Source organism: Pseudochaenichthys georgianus, unplaced genomic scaffold, assembly GCF_902827115.2.
Source record: "Pseudochaenichthys georgianus unplaced genomic scaffold, fPseGeo1.2 scaffold_549_arrow_ctg1, whole genome shotgun sequence".
NCBI lineage: Eukaryota > Metazoa > Chordata > Actinopteri > Perciformes > Channichthyidae > Pseudochaenichthys > Pseudochaenichthys georgianus.
In genome coordinates, this window is record NW_027263110.1 from 4,478 (window position 1) to 25,637 (window position 21,160).

Sequence of the window (21,160 nt, forward strand, 5' to 3'; positions counted from 1 at the left end):
TCGTCCGGGGATCGAACCGCCTTCTGGAAAAGCTTCACAAGTACGTCGGTACGCAAATGCGCTTTGTGACACAAGTGACGGTACGCATTTCAGATTACGCACATCACCTGCGTACCAGTTATGTGCACCCCTGCACTACAGCAAGAGTATTCTCCGTCGGGACTTCCTGCAACAACACCACGCCGTTATCAAAGATGTTCTATTGAGAAGACGATCACTACGTGACAAAAGTTTTCAAAACCGTGGCTACTGAAATCAGTCTGACTAACTGCTGTCTGTGTTTTACTCCTCGAGTTGGCAGACTTTATTTTGCTTACTCTAACATCGTGTCTCATGGTGGGGCTCAGCCATTTCTTGGTATGGGTGCAGCTACCCCAGCCATACCCCAGCGCTGCCACTGGTGGCACGTATGGGGCGGGCCATTCTGCACATGCGTTAAATGCGTTAAATATTTTAACGCAATTAATTCAAAAAATTAATTACCGCCGTTAACGCGATAATTTTGACAGCACTAATATATATATATATATATATATATATATTGTTGCTTTTATTGCTTTTAAAGTGTCTTTTGTTTTTGTTCTTGACGAAAGAAAGTCAAATTCTGAGAAAAAGGTCAAATCCAGAAATTCTGAAAAAAGTACTTTTGTGGTTTTAAATAAATAAAACTGTATAACAGAACAAGTTGTTATCTGTGAACAGCAGCTCATGTTTGATGTGGAGATGTTTCCGTTCAGGATCCAGGGATCGGTTATAAATGAGAAGTTTCCGTAAGACTCAGGAACATTATTATATATTTCTAACAGCAGGAGTTGCTTCTGTTCAGGATCTCTGGCGGCGAGCTGTTTGAGCGGATCATCGATGAAGACTTTGAGCTGACGGAGAGAGAGGTGATTAAATACATGCTGCAGATCATCGACGGGGTGAACTTCATCCACAAGCAGGGCATCGTGCACCTGGACCTGAAGCCAGAGAACATCATGTGTGTGGGGAAGACCGGCAGCAAAATCAAGCTCATCGACTTCGGCCTCGCCAGGCGACTAGGTCAGTTTAATATCTAACAAATTATCTCATTCTGAGAAAAAAGTCAAGCTCTGAGGAAAAGTCGACTTTATGATGTTTGAAGTCAAATGCTAACGTTGGGCTATAAAGGAACTACAGCTTAAAGCTACCAGGTTTTTTAACCGTAACATGTTGGTTCTGTTCTCTGACAGAAAGCGCCGGGACTCTGAAGGTTCTGTTCGGGACTCCAGAGTTTGTGGCTCCTGAAGTGATCAACTATGAAGCCATCAGTTATCCCACCGACATGTGGAGTATAGGAGTCATCTGTTATATACTGTGAGTCAAGCTAACGAGCTACTGTGAGTCTGTTTAACCCAACAAAGCTTTCCTGTTGTTTTAATTTCACTCAGTTTTCTTTATTTCAAAGTCAGAAGGTAAAGTGTATTTGTGTTGATTTTGTTCCCTTCAACACTGTTATCTTTAGCTTAGCGTCACTTAGCTCAGTTTCATTTTATATCACGTTGGGTTATTTTCCCTCATTTAAATAACTAACATAACTTATCATTTGTCAAATGTGATGGTTCAACTGGTTATAACTTTAGCAATTCTACACTTTAGGTTAACTTTTATTTTAATTAATATCCCTCAGCTCTTCTGAAGTGAAATCATGTGTCTGTAGTTCTGAGGTGACGTTTTGGTTGTAATGAACGTCTCTGTGTTCGGGTCTCAGGCTAAGCGGTCTGTCTCCCTTTATGGGCGACAATGACAACGAGACTCTGTCCAACGTGACCTCGGCCTCCTGGGACTTTGAGGACGATGCCTTCGACGAAATCTCAGAAGACGCCAAAGACTTTATCACCAACCTGCTGAAGAAAGACATGAAGTAAGAAAACTCACAACGTGTTCGGACAGCAAGTAGAGCAAGGGCAGACATGACCTTTAAAACTGACTGTGTGTGTGTGTGTGTGTGTGTGTGTGTGTGTGTGTGTGTGTGTGTGTGTGTGTGTGTGTGTGTGTGTGTGTGTGTGTGTGTGTGTGTGTGTGTGTGTGTCAGGAAGCGCCTCACCTGTGCTCATTGCTACGATCACAAATGGCTGAAACAGGACACCAACACTATGACGGCCAAGAAACTCTCCAAAGAGAGGATGAAGAAGTACATCCTCAGGAGGAAATGGCAGGTAAACAACAACAACAACATGAGAACAATACAGAAAATATACAGCATGACGCAGCATATTTACGATAGGATGTAACGGTCTCTTCTTCTGTGGCAGAAAACGGGCCACGCCGTCCGGGCCATCGGGCGCCTCTCCTCCATGGCCATGATGGCCGGAGTCAGTGCCAAGAAGGGGTCGACCACCGAAGGTAGAGAGTTATTCTGACGTCTGTTGAGAGTGTGTTTTCTGCAGAGTGGGAAGTAGTGGAGTACAAATACTTCCTTCCTGTACTTAAGTACATGTTTCTGGTATCAGTACTTTACTCCACTACTTATTTTTCTGACGACTTTTCACTTTGACTTCTTACATGTTGAACTCAAATACCTGTACTTTCTACTTCTCTCATGTTGAACTCAAATACCTGTACTTTCTACTTCTCTCATGTTGAACCCAAATACCTGTACTTTCTACTTCTTACATGTTGAACTCAAATACCTGTACTTTCTACTTCTCTCATGTTGAACTCAAATACCTGTACTTTCTACTTCTCTCATGTTGAACTCAAATACCTGTACTTTCTACTTCTTACATGTTGAACTCAAATACCTGTACTTTCTACTTCTCACATGTTGAACACAAATACCTGTACTTTGTACTTCTCACATGTTGAACACAAATACCTGTACTTTCTACTTCTCTCATGTTGAACTCAAATACCTGTACTTTCTACTTCTCTCATGTTGAACCCAAATACCTGTACTTTCTACTTCTTACATGTTGAACACAAATACCTGTACTTTCTACTTCTTACATGTTGAACTCAAATACCTGTACTTTCTACTTCTTACATGTTGAACACAAATACCTGCACTTTCTACTTATTACATGTTGAACCCAAATACCTGTACTTTCTACTTCTCTCATGTTGAACTCAAATACCTGTACTTTCTACTTCTCTCATGTTGAGCCCAAATACCTGTACTTTCTACTTCTCTCATGTTGAACCAAAATACCTGTACTTTCTACTTCTTACATGTTGAACACAAATACCTGTACTTTCTACTTCTCTCATGTTGAACCCAAATACCTGTACTTTCTACTTCTTACATGTTGAACACAAATACCTGTACTTTCTACTTCTCTCATGTTGAACTCAAATACCTGTACTTTCTACTTCTTACATGTTGAACAGAAATACCTGTACTTTCTACTTCTCACATGTTGAACTCAAATACCTGTACTTTCTACTTCTCACATGTTGAACTCAAATACCTGTACTTTCTACTTCTCACATGTTGAACACAAATACCTGTACTTTCTACTTCTCTCATGTTAAACTCAAATACCTGTACTTTCTACTTCTCACATGTTGAACTCAAATACCTGTACTTTCTACTTATCTCATGTTAAACTCAAATACCTGTACTTTCTACTTCTCTCATGTTGAACACAAATACCTGTACTTTCTACTTCTTACATGTTGAACCCAAATACCTGTACTTTCTACTTCTTACATGTTGAACACAAATACCTGTACTTTCTACTTCTCACATGTTGAACCCAAATACCTGTACTTTCTACTTCTCTCATGTTGAACCAAAATACCTGTACTTTCTACTTCTTACATGTTGAACCCAAATACCTGTACTTTCTACTTCTCTCATGTTGAACCCAAATACCTGTACTTTCTACTTCTTACATGTTGAACACAAATACCTGTACTTTCTACTTCTCACATGTTGAACCCAAATACCTGTACTTTCTACTTCTCTCATGTTGAACTCAAATACCTGTACTTTCTACTTCTCACATGTTGAACTCAAATACCTGTACTTTCTACTTCTCTCATGTTAAACTCAAATACCTGTACTTTCTACTTCTTACATGTTGAACTCAAATACCTGTACTTTCTACTTCTCTCATGTTGAACACAAATACCTGTACTTTCTACTTCTTACATGTTGAACACAAATACCTATACTTTCTACTTCTCTCATGTTGAACCCAAATACCTGTACTTTCTACTTCTTACATGTTGAACCCAAATACCTGTACTTTCTACTTCTTACATGTTGAACACAAATACCTGTACTTTCTACTTCTCACATGTTGAACCCAAATACCTGTACTTTCTACTTCTTACATGTTGAACACAAATACCTATACTTTCTACTTCTCTCATGTTGAACCCAAATACCTGTACTTTCTACTTCTCTCATGTTGAACCCAAATACCTATACTTTCTACTTCTCACATGTTGAACCCAAATACCTGTACTTTCTATTTCTTACATGTTGAACACAAATACCTGTACTTTCTACTTCTCTCATGTTGAACACAAATACCTGTACTTTCTACTTCTCACATGTTGAACTCAAATACCTGTACTTTCTACTTCTCTCATGTTGAACACAAATACCTGTACTTTCTACTTCTCTCATGTTGAACCCAAATACCTGTACTTTCTACTTCTTACATGTTGAACCCAAATACCTGTACTTTCTACTTCTTACATGTTGAACCCAAATACCTGTACTTTCTACTTCTCTCATGTTGAACTCAAATACCTGTACTTTCTACTTCTCTCATGTTGAACCCAAATACCTGTACTTTCTACTTCTCTCATGTTGAACCCAAATACCTGTACTTTCTACTTCTCTCATGTTGAACACAAATACCTGTACTTTCTACTTCTCACATGTTGAACTCAAATACCTGTACTTTCTACTTCTCTCATGTTGAACACAAATACCTGTACTTTCTACTTCTTACAAGTTGAACACAAATACCTGTACTTTCTACTTCTTACATGTTGAACTCAAATACCTGTACTTTCTACTTCTCTCATGTTGAACTCAAATACCTGTACTTTCTACTTCTCTCATGTTGAACCCAAATACCTGTACTTTCTACTTCTTACATGTTGAACCCAAATACCTGTACTTTCTACTTCTCTCATGTTGAACCCAAATACCTGTACTTTCTACTTCTCTCATGTTGAACCCAAATACCTGTACTTTCTACTTCTCTCATGTTGAACCCAAATACCTGTACTTTCTACTTCTTACATGTTGAACTCAAATACCTGTACTTTCTACTTCTCTCATTTCCCAAACAGCTGGTTCCTTTAGTCTGAATGTGTGTTGGTGCGTGGTCATTATTCTTTAGAGTCATTGCGTGCCTATTGGTTGGAACACGATCCGTGTATCCATCACTTCCTGGTCTTCTCTAAAGAAGAGGGACCAATGGAAACGTTGTCATGTTGCCGTTGGTCACCATGGAAACATTCATTAGCTAACAATGACATTATTATTCTATTAATATAAAGGGAGGTCAGGTACTCTTTAAAACAGCTGCTAGTTATGGGTACTTTCTACTGAAGCACACTTCAAAGCCTCTTTACTTTCACTTGAGTAAAGAAGTTTAGTCAGTACTTCTACTTTTAGTATTTTTAAACACGAGTATCTGAACTTCTACCCGAGTAAAGGATGTGTGTACTTTTGCCATCTCTGGTTATCTGGTATTGTGACTGTGTGTGTGTGTGTGTGTGTGTGTGTGTGTGTGTGTGTGTGTGTGTGTGTGTGTGTGTGTGTGTGTGTGTGTGTGTGTGTGTGTGTGTGTGTGTGTGTGTGTGTGTGTGTGTGTGTGTGTGTTTTCAGACGATAACCAGTTCCTGGAGTGTTTGGAGAACGAGCAGAAGACGGAGTGTAAGCCGACCTTCAGCTCAGTCATTAAAGACGTTGAAGTGGTCGAAGGCAGCGCCGCTCGCTTCGACTGCAAGATCGAAGGTACGAGACAAACAGACCGATTGTTAGAATCATCTCCCTGGTCCCCGGCTCGAGCTTCAGCCTCAGGATCCATGTGATCCTCTCCAGAAGGGAAGGAGTCATCACATACAGAGACTAGTTCCTGAGCAGTGTCCTTCACATGCTGATATCCAAGAGAGGGAGTCACACAGTCACAAGATGGAGGGATAGAAAGCAGTATTCAATGTTTACTTCAGATTAGCTCCACGTCAGAAATGAGCATGCTTGATGTCTCTCTCCATAGAGGCTGAGTCATCATGTTCATCACATAGCTATCATCTGCCTCAAGCAGTCCTGATGCTCTTCTAGGTCATCACACATCCTGTCATGTTCACAGCTACAGATGATACCTTTGTTAGCATGCTACTCTCATGTTCACAGCTACAGTTGATACCTTTGTTAGCATGTTGCTCTCATGTTCACAGCTACAGTTGATACCTTTGTTAGCATGCTGCTCTCATGTTCACAGCTACAGTTGATACCTTTGTTAGCATGCTGCTCTCATGTTCACAGCTACAGCTGATACCTGTGTTAGCATGTTGCTCTCATGTTCACAGCTACAGCTGGGATACCTTTGTTAGCATGTTGCTCTCATGTTCACAGCTACAGTTGATATACCTTTGTTAGCATGCTGCTCTCAGGTTCACAGCTACAGCTGATACCTGTGTTAGCATGTTGCTCTCATGTTCACAGCTACAGCTGGGATACCTTTGTTAGCATGTTGCTCTCATGTTCACAGCTACAGTTGATATACCTTTGTTAGCATGCTGCTCTCATGTTCACAGCTACAGTTGATACCTTTGTTAGCATGTTGCTCTCAGGTTCACAGCTACAGTTGGGATACCTTTGTTAGCATGCTGCTCTCATGTTCACAGCTACAGTTGATATACCTTTGTTAGCATGCTGCTCTCATGTTCACAGCTACAGTTGATACCGTTGTTAGCATGTTGCTCTCAGGTTCACAGCTACAGTTGGGATACCTTTGTTAGCATGTTGCTCTCATGTTCACAGCTGCAGTTGATACCTTTGTTAGCATGTTGCTCTCAGGTTCACAGCTACAGCTGGGATACCTTTGTTAGCATGTTGCTCTCATGTTCACAGCTACAGTTGATACCTTTGTTAGCATGCTGCTCTCATGTTCACAGCTACAGTTGATACCTTTGTTAGCATGTTGCTCTCATGTTCACAGCTACAGTTGGGATACCTTTGTTAGCATGTTGCTCTCATGTTCACAGCTACAGTTGATACCTTTGTTAGCATGTTGCTCTCATGTTCACAGCTACAGTTGATACCTTTGTTAGCATGTTGCTCTCATGTTCACAGCTACAGCTGGGATACCTTTGTTAGCATGTTGCTCTCGTGTTCACAGCTGCAGTTGATACCTTTGTTAGCATGCTGCTCTCATGTTCACAGCTACAGTTGATACCTTTGTTAGCATGCTGCTCTCAGGTTGGACGTTCAGGATTTTCCCACACGGATTAGTAAAAAACTGAGGACATGCAATATAAAGCTAAATGTTTCTCCAGGTTACCCCGACCCAGAGGTGGTGTGGTACAAAGACGAGAAGCCCATCAAAGAGACCCGCCACTTCCAGATCGACTACGACGAAGAAGGGACCTGCAGCCTGGTCATTTCAGAGGTCAGAGGTCACATCATCAGACTTACAGGCTTCACTCACAATTTAAATTCAAACGTAGATAAATGTCTCTCAGTCAGTGCTACTCTCTTTTCTACAGGACTCACCTTTCTGAATATACTGCTTAAAAGTGCTGACAATGCATCTCATTGACTCCCATCTTAAGAACTTTCCATTTGAAATTAACAATAGACCGACACGTTTTTAATCAGCGTTCCTATTGCTGCAATACACCAGCCTAAGTCAGGACGTTGAATGTACTCTGAGCTTCAGAATCAGAGTTCCTTCATTACAGCGGGGACATTGTTACGTGAGTTAGCTAACTAATTAAATATAGGAGAGACAAGCACACATTAGTGATGGAATCAAAGACACATAAATAATGAGTAGCAGCTATTTCAAAGAAAACAAGTTACATATATTATTCGGTGTGGAGACGTTACATCCAGGGGTTACTCAGATGAGCACCAGGAGACAGCGTTTGGTCCTCACCCCACACGAAGCGTGGTCCTCCTCAGTGTCTCCTTCACTGTCCTCTATTCACACTGCTTGCATGCTAGATGATGAAGATGATGAAGATGCACCTCCCCGTCTCTTTTTAAGCCTCCGATTTGCTTTCTCCAAAACTTGTTGCCAAAACGGTGAAGTCCTTGCATTTCCTGAGGCCAAGTGGAATGATCACATGACTTGAAGTCATATCTGATTTCAGATGTGGGAAGTTACGAAGTACACTTCTTCAAGTACTCTACTTCAGTACAATTTTGAGATATTTGTACTTTACTTGACTTTGATGCTACTGTGTACTTCTACTGCACTACAGTTCAGAGGTACATGGTGTACTTCTACTCACTACAGTTCAGAGGTACATGGTGTACTTCTACTCCACTACAGTTCAGAGGTACATGGTGTACTTCTACTGCACTACAGTTCAGAGGTACATGGTGTACTTCTACTCACTACAGTTCAGAGGTACATGGTGTACTTCTACTCACTACAGTTCAGAGGTACATGATGTACTTCTACTGCACTACAGTTCAGAGGTACATGGTGTACTTGTACTCCACTACATGTATTTAATACCTTTAGTTACTTCACAGATGTGGATGAATGATGTGAAATCTAATCAAGTGTTAAATCAGACTTTAGTTCCACCTGGAGTAAATCCACCAGCTACCCTGCAGTCTACAAAGTACTTCAGACTAGCTGCACCTCCACCAGCTACCCTGCAGTCTACAAAGTACTTCAGACTAGCTGCACCTCTACCAGCTACCCTGCAGTCTACAAAGTACTTCAGACTAGCTGCACCTCCACCAGCTACCCTGCAGTCTACAAAGTACTTCAGACTAGCTGCACCTCCACCAGCTACCCTGCAGTCTACAAAGTACTTCAAACTAGCTGCACCTTCACCAGCTACCCTGCAGTCTACAAAGTACTTCAAACTAGCTGCACCTTCACCAGCTACCCTGCAGTCTACAAAGTACTTCAGACTAGCTGCACCTTCACCAGCTACCCTGCAGTCTACAAAGTACTTCAGACTAGCTGCACCTTCACCAGCTACCCTGCAGTCTACAAAGTACTTCAGACTAGCTGCACCTTCACCAGCTACCCTGCAGTCTACAAAGTACTTCAGACTAGCTGCACCTTCACCAGCTACCCTGCAGTCTACAAAGTACTTCAGACTAGCTGCACCTTCACCAGCTACCCTGCAGTCTACAAAGTACTTCAGACTAGCTGCACCTCCACCAGCTACCCTGCAGTCTACAAAGTACTTCAGACTAGCTGCACCTTCACCAGCTACCCTGCAGTCTACAAAGTACTTCAGACTAGCTGCACCTCCACCAGCTACCCTGCAGTCTACAAAGTACTTCAGACTAGCTGCACCTCCACCAGCTACCCTGCAGTCTACAAAGTACTTCAGACTAGCTGCACCTCCACCAGCTACCCTGCAGTCTACAAAGTACTTCAGACTAGCTGCACCTTCACCAGCTACCCTGCAGTCTACAAAGTACTTCAGACTAGCTGCACCTTCACCAGCTACCCTGCAGTCTACAAAGTACTTCAGACTAGCTGCACCTTCACCAGCTACCCTGCAGTCTACAAAGTACTTCAGACTAGCTGCTCCTCCACCAGCTACCCTGCAGTCTACAAAGTACTTCAGACTAGCTGCACCTCCACCAGCTACCCTGCAGTCTACAAAGTACTTCAGACTAGCTGCACCTTCACCAGCTACCCTGCAGTCTACAAAGTACTTCAGACTAGCTGCACCTTCACCAGCTACCCTGCAGTCTACAAAGTACTTCAGACTAGCTGCACCTTCACCAGCTACCCTGCAGTCTACAAAGTACTTCAGACTAGCTGCACCTTCACCAGCTCTGAGAACACTTTTATGATCAATCATTATAAAACATATCAGATATATTATTCTGAAATGGACCAATCTGCACAACGACTACTTTCACTGTCTGTCACTATATTTAGATGAGAATACTTTCTACTTTCACTTGAGGAACATTTTGAATGCAGGACTTTTACTGAAACAGAGTATTCCTACACTCTGGTACTTCTACTTTTACTCAAGTACAAGATCTGAGTACTTCTACTTTCACTCAAGAACAAGATCTGAGTGCTTCTACTTTTACTCAAGTACCAGATCTGAGTGCTTCTACTTTTACTCAAGAACAAGATCTGAGTGCTTCTACTTTCACTCAAGTACAAGATCTGAGTACTTCTACTTTTACTCAAGAACAAGATCTGAGTACTTCTACTTTCACTCAAGTACCAGATCTGAGTACTTCTACTTTTACTCAAGTACAAGATCTGAGTACTTCTACTTTCACTCAAGTACAAGATCTGAGTACTTCTACTTTTACTCAAGAACAAGATCTGAGTGCTTCTACTTTTACTCAAGTACCAGATCTGAGTACTTCTACTTTTACTCAAGTACAAGACCAGAGTACTTCTACTTTTACTCAAGTACCAGATCTGAGTACTTCTACTTTTACTCAAGTACAAGACCTGAGTACTTCTACTTTTACTCAAGTACAAGATCTGAGTACTTCTACTTTTACTCAAGTACAAGATCTGAGTAGTTCTACTTTTACTCAAGTACAAGACCAGAGTACTTCTACATTTACTCAAGTACAAGACCAGAGTATTTCTACTTTTACTCAAGAACAAGATCTGAGTACTTCTACTTTTACTCAAGTACAAGACCAGAGTACTTCTACTTTTACTCAAGAACAAGATCTGAGTACTTCTACTTTTACTCAAGAACAAGATCTGAGTACTTCTACTTTTACTCAAGAACAAGATCTGAGTACTTCTACTTTTACACAAGTACCAGATCTGAGTACTTCTACTTTTACACAAGTACCAGATCTGAGTACTTCTACTTTTACACAAGTACCAGATCTGAGTACTTCTACTTTTAGGCTCCGGCCACACGAGGACGAAAACGGCTAAACGCATAGGATTAACGCAATCGCAAACAAGCTTCCGTCCACATGCAATATTCACCGGATAGTGTCTGTCCGCACGAGACCGCTCCGTTTAGCTCCAACCGCTGGAGAAGCTGCAGTACATATGCAGGAGCCTGTAGGTGGCGCTGTAACTTCCTCCACAAAAGCAGCGAAGAAGCATGGTTGTCATGGTTGCCCTTCTGTTTATTCTCCGCGGTGGGGGCCGAGGGAACCGGGCAGCGTTTTTCGCCAGTCAGCGTGTTTTAAAGTTTAAATCTTCCGGTCAAAGGTCTTCTTTGTTATTTATTGAGCTTTAAAACAAATGAATAACGACTCTATATAATATAATGATAAAATACACAGAGCCTCTCTTCCCTCCCTCTCTTCGGACAGCGTCAGCGTCTGTCTCATGCAGCAGCTGATCCAGTAACGAGTGGCCCGGCCGACAGTAAGAATAAACATATTTATAACTAGTTTAGTTTGAGAGGTATTAAAATAGCTAAGGGCGATGATCTGACTTGAAGTGTGTGTTGCTGCAGCGGGAGGAGCTGCAGGGGAGCAGAGCTGCGTGTCTCCGTCCTGTCGGATTAGACTTCACTCGCGTTTAGGTCCATATCGAGAGAAAGATAAATAATCTGAATTCAGGGTGCAGTTTACTTTGACGGGGGTGAGCAGCAGAGGTGGGGAGAGGTGGGGCTATTGCCTCATCATTATCAGAAAATGATCGTATAGGGCGCACACACGGAGCCGTTTGACCCCCCAGAGAGTTGCGTATGCCGTTCTATCCACCTTGGGACCCGTTATCGTTTCCTCAGTCGTTTAGTGCCGTATTCGGTCGTCCTCGTGTGGCCGAACGGTCTATACGACACTAAACAGTAACGCAAACGACCGTTTTCGTCCTCGTGTGGCCGCAGCCAACAAGATCTGAGTACTTCTACTTTTACTCAAGTACAAGATCTGAGTACTTCTACTTTTACTCAAGAACAAGGTCTGAGTACTTCTACTTTCACTCAAGTACAAGATCTGAGTACTTCTACTTTTACTCAAGTACAAGATCTGAGTACTTCTACTTTTACTCAAGTACAAGATCTGAGTACTTCTACTTTTACTCAAGAACAAGATCTGAGTACTTCTACTTTTACTCAAGTACAAGATCTGAGTACTTCTACTTTTACTCAAGTACAAGATCTGAGTACTTCTACTTTTACTCAAGAACAAGGTCTGAGTACTTCTACTTTTACTCAAGTACAAGATCTGAGTACTTCTACTTTTACTCAAGTACAAGATCTGAGTACTTCTACTTTTACTCAAGAACAAGGTCTGAGTACTTCTACTTTTACTCAAGAACAAGGTCTGAGTACTTCTACTTTTACTCAAGAACAAGGTCTGAGTACTTCTACTTTTACTCAAGAACAAGGTCTGAGTACTTCTACTTTTACTCAAGTACAAGATCTGAGTACTTCTACTTTTACTCAAGTACAAGACCTGAGTACTTCTACTTTTACTCAAGAACAAGGTCTGAGTACTTCTACTTTTACTCAAGAACAAGGTCTGAGTACTTCTACTTTTACTCAAGAACAAGGTCTGAGTACTTCTACTTTTACCCAAGAACAAGGTCTGAGTACTTCTACTTTTACTCAAGAACAAGGTCTGAGTACTTCTACTTTTACTCAAGAACAAGGTCTGAGTACTTCTACTTTTACTCAAGAACAAGGTCTGAGTACTTCTACTTTTACTCAAGTACAAGACCTGAGTACTTCTACTTTTACTCAAGAACAAGGTCTGAGTACTTCTACTTTTACTCAAGAACAAGGTCTGAGTACTTCTACTTTTACTCAAGAACAAGGTCTGAGTACTTCTACTTTTACTCAAGAACAAGGTCTGAGTACTTCTACTTTTACTCAAGAACAAGGTCTGAGTACTTCTTCCACCTCTGTCTGTGTGTTTCACTTTGTTGTAAGTCAAACTGCAGCAGCTTGACCACAGAGCGTGCACGTGGTGATCAGCTGATGTTGCGCAGTGCTCCAGTGTGTGCGCGGGGCACAGAGCGTGCACGTGGTGATCAGCTGATGTTGCGCAGTGCTCCAGTGTGTGCGCGGGGCACAGAGCGTGCACGTGGTGATCAGCTGATGTTGCGCAGTGCTCCAGTGTGTGCGCGGGGCACAGAGCGTGCACGTGGTGATCAGCTGATGTTGCGCAGTGCTCCAGTGTGTGCGCGGGGCACAGAGCGTGCACGTGGTGATCAGCTGATGTTGCGCAGTGCAAAGGCGCCGCGCATGCTACCAGTATGTGCACCCTGGCTATAAAGTCTCGCAGGTTGTATCGCTTGTTCCTCCAGCTTTTGTCTGGAGCCGCAACTCATTCGATAGCTTGTGAAGCCGTATATATTGTTACAGACAAAAACTACAGTTTGTTCGGATGTATTATTTATTACATTATAAAACTGGTAACCTCTAATAATAAACAAAGAAAAGACACAGGCCTACTTTAAAGTAAATCACAGCACTTGGAAGAAAAGGAATATAATTCAAATGGGCCGACTTTGAAATAAATAAAACATATAGCTGCACCCTAAACAGAGTCAGGTTGTTCGCCGCAGGAGAAGGCGCTGGCCGAGCAGGATGTGACGCATATTTGAGTTGACCTAATTAAAACCGTTTTGTTTATGTATGTGTCACAGTATCAAAATACAAGATACGAAACATTATAGTCCTACAAATACTTGTATTTGATTTCCTTCTTAGTTTAGTGTAAGCTCAAGGGAGCAGCGCAGAGGCTTGGCGGCCCGCGGGCTGCAGACCCCTGCCCCAGCTGACAACCTGCACCTCATAGAAAGTGACGCTTTGTCAGAATCTACATCTGTTCCAGCAGAAAAGAGCCAGGCAGCTGCATGAGAGAATTTAGAGAGGAACTAGTTGGTGAGCCTAACATCTGAACAGAGCTGGTTATGTCAGGCAGGCTTTAGGCTCGACAAACCGCTGCCTCTGATCTGGGTTGAATAAACGATGAACCTGTCCTGAACGCCAGCGGGACTTAACGCTGATTTGTTCTGTTTTCAATCTGCAGGTGTCGGGAGACGACGACGCTAAATACACGGTGAAGGCCGTGAACAGTCTGGGGGAGGCGACATGTACCGCTGAGCTGCTGGTGGAGGTGATGGCTGGAGAGGAGGAGGAGGAGGAGGAGGAGGAGGAGGAATAGACTCCAACAGGAAGAGGTGCTGCTCCTCGTCAGCCTGTCAGACCTGAGCAGGAGAAACAAACCCACACATAACAGATTGTGATTGGAGGAGCAGGAGCATCAATGCCGCAACAAATGCAAAATCAAACCCAAAAACATGTATCGTAATGTAATCTTCTAAGCCCCGCCCACCTGGACACAGCCGCAAAGCTAACATCAGAACCATTACAACTTTAATGTTGAGTCATATTTCTAGCGAAGGGCCTCTGGCTCTCGAACATTAGTTGAAGAGAGTTCAGAAACAAACAGCTGCCGGCTCGTTTTCAGTCTCATTTGAGTATTTTCATTGTTAGCGTTCTTGAGGATAGCCTCGGATAAAAGGTTTAGTATTTTACAAACAGGAAGCAGTCTAAGTAACTTGCAACACGTAGAGGTTAAGCTAACTTAACCACATAGGGTTTCTGGGTAATGGAGTCCTCCAAATTAAAACAGTGTTGTGTCCTGTCCACTTTGAGCTGTGTAACATCCAAGTGCCTTACTTACAAAGCGCCTGGGATGAGAACCAGCACGTGATGAGAAGTCATCCCCCTTAGCATGTGAGAAGAGTGGTGTGTCTTCTCTTCTGTGTGAGCACTTTTCTTATCTTTGTATTTTTGACTTCGACATCACCTCTGCCTTAAACCTAGGTCGCCTTAGAGCCACTCCGGAGGACACTTAGAACCACCGTCCGGTGATTCTAACAGTTTCTACCACGCGTGTGTGACATCGAGGGACTGCATTGGTTAAACACGATGTCCTCAACTCCGAACATGTTGTATTCTGAACTTCACAACGTCCGCGATTAGTTTAGAAGCAGCAATAAAAACGCCTGGAGGAACGTTTTGAAAATCAACTGTGCGGAGGAACCACGTGTATTTCTAGAAACATCTTCTTACACTTTAAGTCTGTATGTTGAGCCCGTGTGCAGGGTGGGGGACCCTGCAGTCACCTGTTCAGACCCTTTCCACACACTTTAAGACCTCATCTCCACTTGGAGATTTAACCGGTTACCATGGCGACACACTTCACCTCACATTGACTATGTACACAGTATGGATCGTCCTTCCTCCTTATCTTCCAACCGTTTGGACGCAGACTTGCATTTCCCCATAACCATGTTGCTTAGCAACCGGCGTAAACGGACCTTCGTGCGCTATCGAGCAGAGAGCGTGCGACGCCCAACGGGATGCCATCAGTACACTCCACAGAACCACACTGCACGCCTACGCCGTGACTACATCAGGCAGACTGCAGAACACGACCTCTCCGGACCCTTCTGACAACAAGATACACCTTGGGGAATGCCCTTTAAGACCCGTTTACAAATCCAATATATTATTATTATTAATTATTGCATCTTGCTATCTATTTCTTATTTTGTAGTGTTGGAAAAAAGATCCAAATTAAAGAATAAATGTGTTGACGTTATTCAAATGAGTCCGACACAGATCTCTCCAGAATTTCATGCAAATCACAAAAGGAATATTATATTTATTAAACGTTAAAGGATCTCTTGATTTACTTTCTCACCAAGAAAATACCGTATATTTATGATTGACTAAATCCGTACCTTATGGATATTCTCCTTTTACAAATATCGTTTTCTTGAAGTACGGATTCTTCTCGATGATAGTTTCTGATTCGTCTCAACGTGATGCACGCGGTTAGACGTGGTAGAAAACGGGATGAGTAGAATCTGCGTCCGGAGTTCACACTCGCCGTGTTTCCGCTGATGTCGAAGTCGTACCTTTGATTATTTCTAGTTTGCCACATTCCAGCCGTTTGTTTGTGAAACATGTATTTAAAGGTTTCAGGGCTGACCCGCCAGGAGAGCTCACAGGTGTGTGTGTGTGTGTGTGTGTGTGTGTGTGTGTGTGTGTGTGTGTGTGTGTGTGTGTGTGTGTGATCCATCTAACGACCTGTTGTGTGTTTGCCAGTGTTTTTATTTTTAGACGTATTTAATGCACAGATTCATAATTCTATTATTATCGTTTGAGCGTCCGTCTTCTCGCAGCACTTCATTTGTCACCGTGGACTCACTCCCAGACCGGGTTGTTTCTGTATTAGATGTAGATTATACTTCCCTGTTATAAATATATATCAGATGACATGTATGAGAACACTACGACTGTAGTAGCTCACAGAAATCTAATAAATCTCTCACCAAACCAAAGTGCTGCTGTGGTGTGTTCATTACGGCCCCGTGTGATGCTGAAGGATCACCCTCTGTTTTACGGGTTACTAAAGTATATCCCATGACCACGAGGGTTTGTGTTCACATAAGCATAGGGTGTAGCCGTGGCCGGTATGGGTGACGAGTGTCGTTCCATAATGACGTATGAACATCATTTACAGCACTTTATGTTTTAATGTTACGGAGCGGCTCAAATCCCTCGTTCATCCGGTTAGAGAATCCTTTATTGACAGAATGGCGCCATGCATACGGATCTGATCTGAGACACATCATATAGACAGCGAAAGACCTTCCATGCATGAGGTACAGAAGTCCTTATTTAAGGTATCGTGTTGGGTTGGCACCTATCCTTTGTGTCTATTGATGATCATTATATTTACAGCTTGGCCGTTCAGAATATGTGCCGCACTCACTGGAGCCCCGACAGTGCATTATTCTGCCCTATGAACCCAAGCTGACTGGTTTTTATACTTTATTTTTCATTTGTAGACAATGCAGAGGAAAAAAACAAACAAGTAACATACATCATCAACATGTTCTCATGGGAAGATCTCCCTCACAACGGGTTCACAACCAATCTGTGTGCAACATACAGAAGCAGAGTTATGCACGAAGTATAGACTATTGTACCAAAAGGAGTAAAGCAGTATCAAATAAATATCTCTTCATGTGCAAACCCATTTGGACCAGTAGTTGTCACATTTTTCACTACAGAGTCTTAGAGAAAAAGCCTCCATGCGAAACAAGTCATTTACAATGTGTATCCATTCTCCCTTTGTTGGTGGAATTTCACAAGCCATTGTTTGCCTTTTTGCTGGCTGTCAGTAATATGTTAAGAAGATACTTGTCCCGAACACTAGATTCCACGGGTATATTAGCTAAATAAATCCCCTCAAAACGGTTTGGAATCTCAAAGCCAAGAATTGAATTTATTTCCGTTATTATAGATAGCCAATAGGGTTTGATCCCTGGACAGTTCCAGAATACGTGGAAATGATCAGCCATTATATTACTTCACTGCCTCCAGGGTCCAGATTCTGGTCTGTCATTCTGATGGTATTTTATTCTTAGAGTTAGAAAAAATCGAATGATATTCTTCCATGAGAATTCTCTCCAAAGGCCAGAGCTGGAGGCGGTGGATTGCATTTTACATATGTTAGACCAATCCTCTTCTGTAATAGTAATATTAGCTTCTACTTCCCATTTGGCTTTCGCACATAGGGTTGAGTGGTTCTTGGCAGATTGTAGACAGGAGTATATTCTAGAAACCCTTGTATGCGCCCACACAAATGTCAATCAGGTCAAATTCGGTGTTCCCTTTCATTCTAATATTCCTATCAAAGTGATGCCTGCGCTGTAAGTACCTGTAGAAATCCTGGGGCTCCTTCAGTGTGTTTTGATACAAAGTATTTTAAAAAGGACTAAATAAATAGCGCCAAAGCTTTGACGTTACTTCTTTACAGATGCACTCTTTAACCTTTCGCCACCTTCGTAGCAAAAATGTACACGCCCCAAAAAACTGCTATTTAATCAATCAATATTTTTTTCTACATGAATCACTGAAACAACTTCTAAGTACTCAGAACTACCAAACACTCCATCATTGTCAGAATGTTAACCCTTTAAACGCCGGTTTAATTATTTGAATTATTTCATTCCTCTGAAAAATGCCTCATTGACTTCCATTCAAACCACATTTGTTGATCTCACTGCCATTGCAGTATAATGTGCTGACCGTCTCATTTCGTACACCGCTCGGTTCGCTGGTCCTTCACTTTATTTTTAGTTTTATATACATTTATTTTGGACGAAAACTTAGCGTGAGGAAAGTGTGGCGTGAGATATGGGTTAATTGCGTGAGTGTTGGCAGCCCTGTCTAAATTACGCCATATAAACATTGATTTTAATTTCTTACCATGTTTACAGCAGCACAATGTAAGGAAGCAAACAGGTCAGTGTGTTGATGAGGTCACCTGAGAGCAGCTCGTTAACAGCTCTCATTAAGGCCGGAGCTCGTTAGTCCACAGAGTCCACGCTGCAGCTCATTAACCACAAACATCATTTCATCATCTGCAGGATGTTTTACCGCCCTGACCTCTGCCCTGCAGGCTTCTCACTTGATGTGAGTGACATCTCAGTACTTTTGTATCTACGTGTACTGTCTGGGAGCATGAGGGCCAATATGTAGTATGTTAAAATGCCCTCTACGGGATGGTGCATCATACCGGTCAAACTTAAGGCGAGACTTCCATTTTTTAACTTAAATGTATCAGCTAGACATTTCTCCAGTTAATTACTTACAATAAGGCAATTGGTTTTTGTATTATAAGTTTTCTGAAATAGTTTAATGTTTAAATATGCAAATTACTCATTATCTTATTAAATATGCACATATTTTAACACATTTCAGGAACACAAATCTGAACTTTGGATAAAGCCAGGTTCAAAATGCTAGTTTCATTTTGTAGTCATATTAGAATCTAAGGCTTTTACAGAAGGGATTTAGATATCTCTCTTTATCACTCCATACATCAGAAGATACTGTCAACAGCCCTAAAATATCCATTTTCACCATGTTTTTAGGTGTACAATGTTGTATAATTCAGGCTGTGAATGATATATGAACAAACCCTTCAGCAAAAACCTTCAGAATATTGATAGGAATATAACTGGAAGGTTTGGTGCATGTAAGTGCTACTGACGTGGACATTTCTCACTCATCCAGAATGTAGCGGCTCGTCTGCTCTTCAACCTTCCTACATGTTCCCACCCCACGCCGCTCCTCCGCTCCCTCCACTGGCTTCCGGTAACTGCTAGAATCCACTTCAAGACCCTGGTGCTTGGTACCATGCTGCGAATGGATCTGGCCCTTCCTACATCCAGGACATGGTTAAACCGTACACCCCAGCACGTGCACTCCGCTCTGCATCAGCCAGACGACTCGCTGCACCCTCGCTGCGAGGGGGACCCGAGTTCCCATCAGCAGAAACACGTGGGTTTGTATCCTTAGCTTTGTTCGTTATTCTCGCGTCCAGGAGAGAAGCTCAGGATAAATGAGACCAATGGAGTCTCTCGAATAAGGTTCAAATGGGTACTTTAATTGAAATGGCGCGGTAATGTTTCAAGCAGAGATATGGTGCCGAGAGAGGAAACCGCTGTGGCGCCTCGAGAGCGAAGGGTCGAGGAACACATCAACCGTTTAAATATCCTCCTTGTGTGCCGGTTTGCGCTGCTGGGGGTCCTCCGATCTTCAATGTTCGTTGTTGCGCATAAGACAGGACTCAGACATTGTCCGTTCAATATATAACTAAACACGCCTTTCCTCCTCATATTGTCTTTCATCACTTTTCATTTATTGTATTTTAAACGCTGTAATTCAATACTTTAAAATCACTGGAAATACTTTACGACAGGTATCATTTCCGGTAGTCCCGGATGTTGTCTCATGCTACCCACGTCTGTAAACAAAACGTATTAAAATAAACTGTACCTTCACTTAATATTCAGCAATAATAATATCTCGGCGTCTATAGTTGTAATGTTATAATCAGTAGGTTTCGGTGTGCAACACTCCGTGTCTTTTCGCTTCTAAATTCACCTCTATAGGGAAAGGAATATTAGCCACATGCTAAATGCTAACCGGAGATGAAGGATTTTCAGAATAAAAAGCTTGACAACAGACATTGTGCTTTTCACCTCTGGCTTTTTCAGTATAAAACAGCATTTAAACTGACGGTATGTTTAAACTAAATTATGCCATAAAACATTCTAACACTATCCGAAACACGTAGGTTTGCTGTCCTGGCTCCAAGATGGTGGAACGAGCTCCCTGACATCAGGACAGCAGAAAGCTCACACACCTTCCAGACTGAAACTCATCTCCTTCGACTCCACTTCGAGGATAGAACTGCTAACAAAGCACTTATATACTAACAAAGGACTGGCTCCTCTAAAGCCAGCTGAGTAGCACTTGAGATGCTTGGCTCTATGAAGCCTGATGTACTTTATGATTCTGTTTTCTTCAAGGTTGTGTCTTCCTGGTCGAACGCACTTATTGTGAGTCTCTCTGGATAAAAGCCTCAGCTAAATGTGATGAGATGTAATTTTGAGAAAACGACCTTTAAAGATTGCAGCGAGGCGCTAGCTAAACCCTGCTGTTCTCTGGATGACAGCTTGCGCCTCGACGCACTCCGTGAAGGCATTTCATGTTCGGGGTCATTTGTATAACCTTGCTTCGTGCAAGTGACAATTGTCGTCTTCTCTGTGAACGTTTTTATCGCTGTTCTTTTGCCATTTTGAGATTTAAATTTCCATGGGAAAGCTAAACGAGGAAGTGTTTTAGCACACCACGTGACGAATCTGAACGAATCACGTTGTCAGAAATTGACACCAGCCAATGAGGTTTCGTTGAAGTGTCAGGGGTGAGCGAAGCAGGACCCAAACGCAGATTTCTCAGAAAAAGCACCTTTATTTCAAGGCTATAAACAAACAGAACTCTTCCCCGTGAACAACGTCAAACAACAACAAGGAACTCACAAAGACTAACAGAAAACACAGAACCTAAATGCACACATGACTAATCAAACAACCAAGAGACAGGTGAGCAGGGTAATCAGGGCGGGAACACAGACAGAAAGCAACAGGCAACACTTTTCAAGATAAACAGGAAACCAAGACAGAACAAGACA

At 42.2% G+C, this 21,160-nt stretch overlaps 1 protein-coding gene across 1 annotated transcript; it reads left to right on the forward strand.

Annotated features, from left to right (window-relative positions):
• Window positions 1-806: 806 nt before the first annotated feature.
• On the forward strand, window positions 807-16,451 carry LOC117443172 (myosin light chain kinase, smooth muscle-like; the record flags this gene model as incomplete). The annotated part of the gene is made up of 8 exons (XM_034079123.1): window positions 807-1,044; window positions 1,215-1,338; window positions 1,733-1,885; window positions 2,057-2,180; window positions 2,277-2,367; window positions 5,819-5,947; window positions 7,492-7,604; window positions 14,126-16,451. Coding segments are annotated over 8 exons (1,107 nt in total), but the record flags the coding sequence as incomplete, so codon positions are not given.
• Between the last annotated feature and the right edge of the window lie 4,709 nt (window positions 16,452-21,160).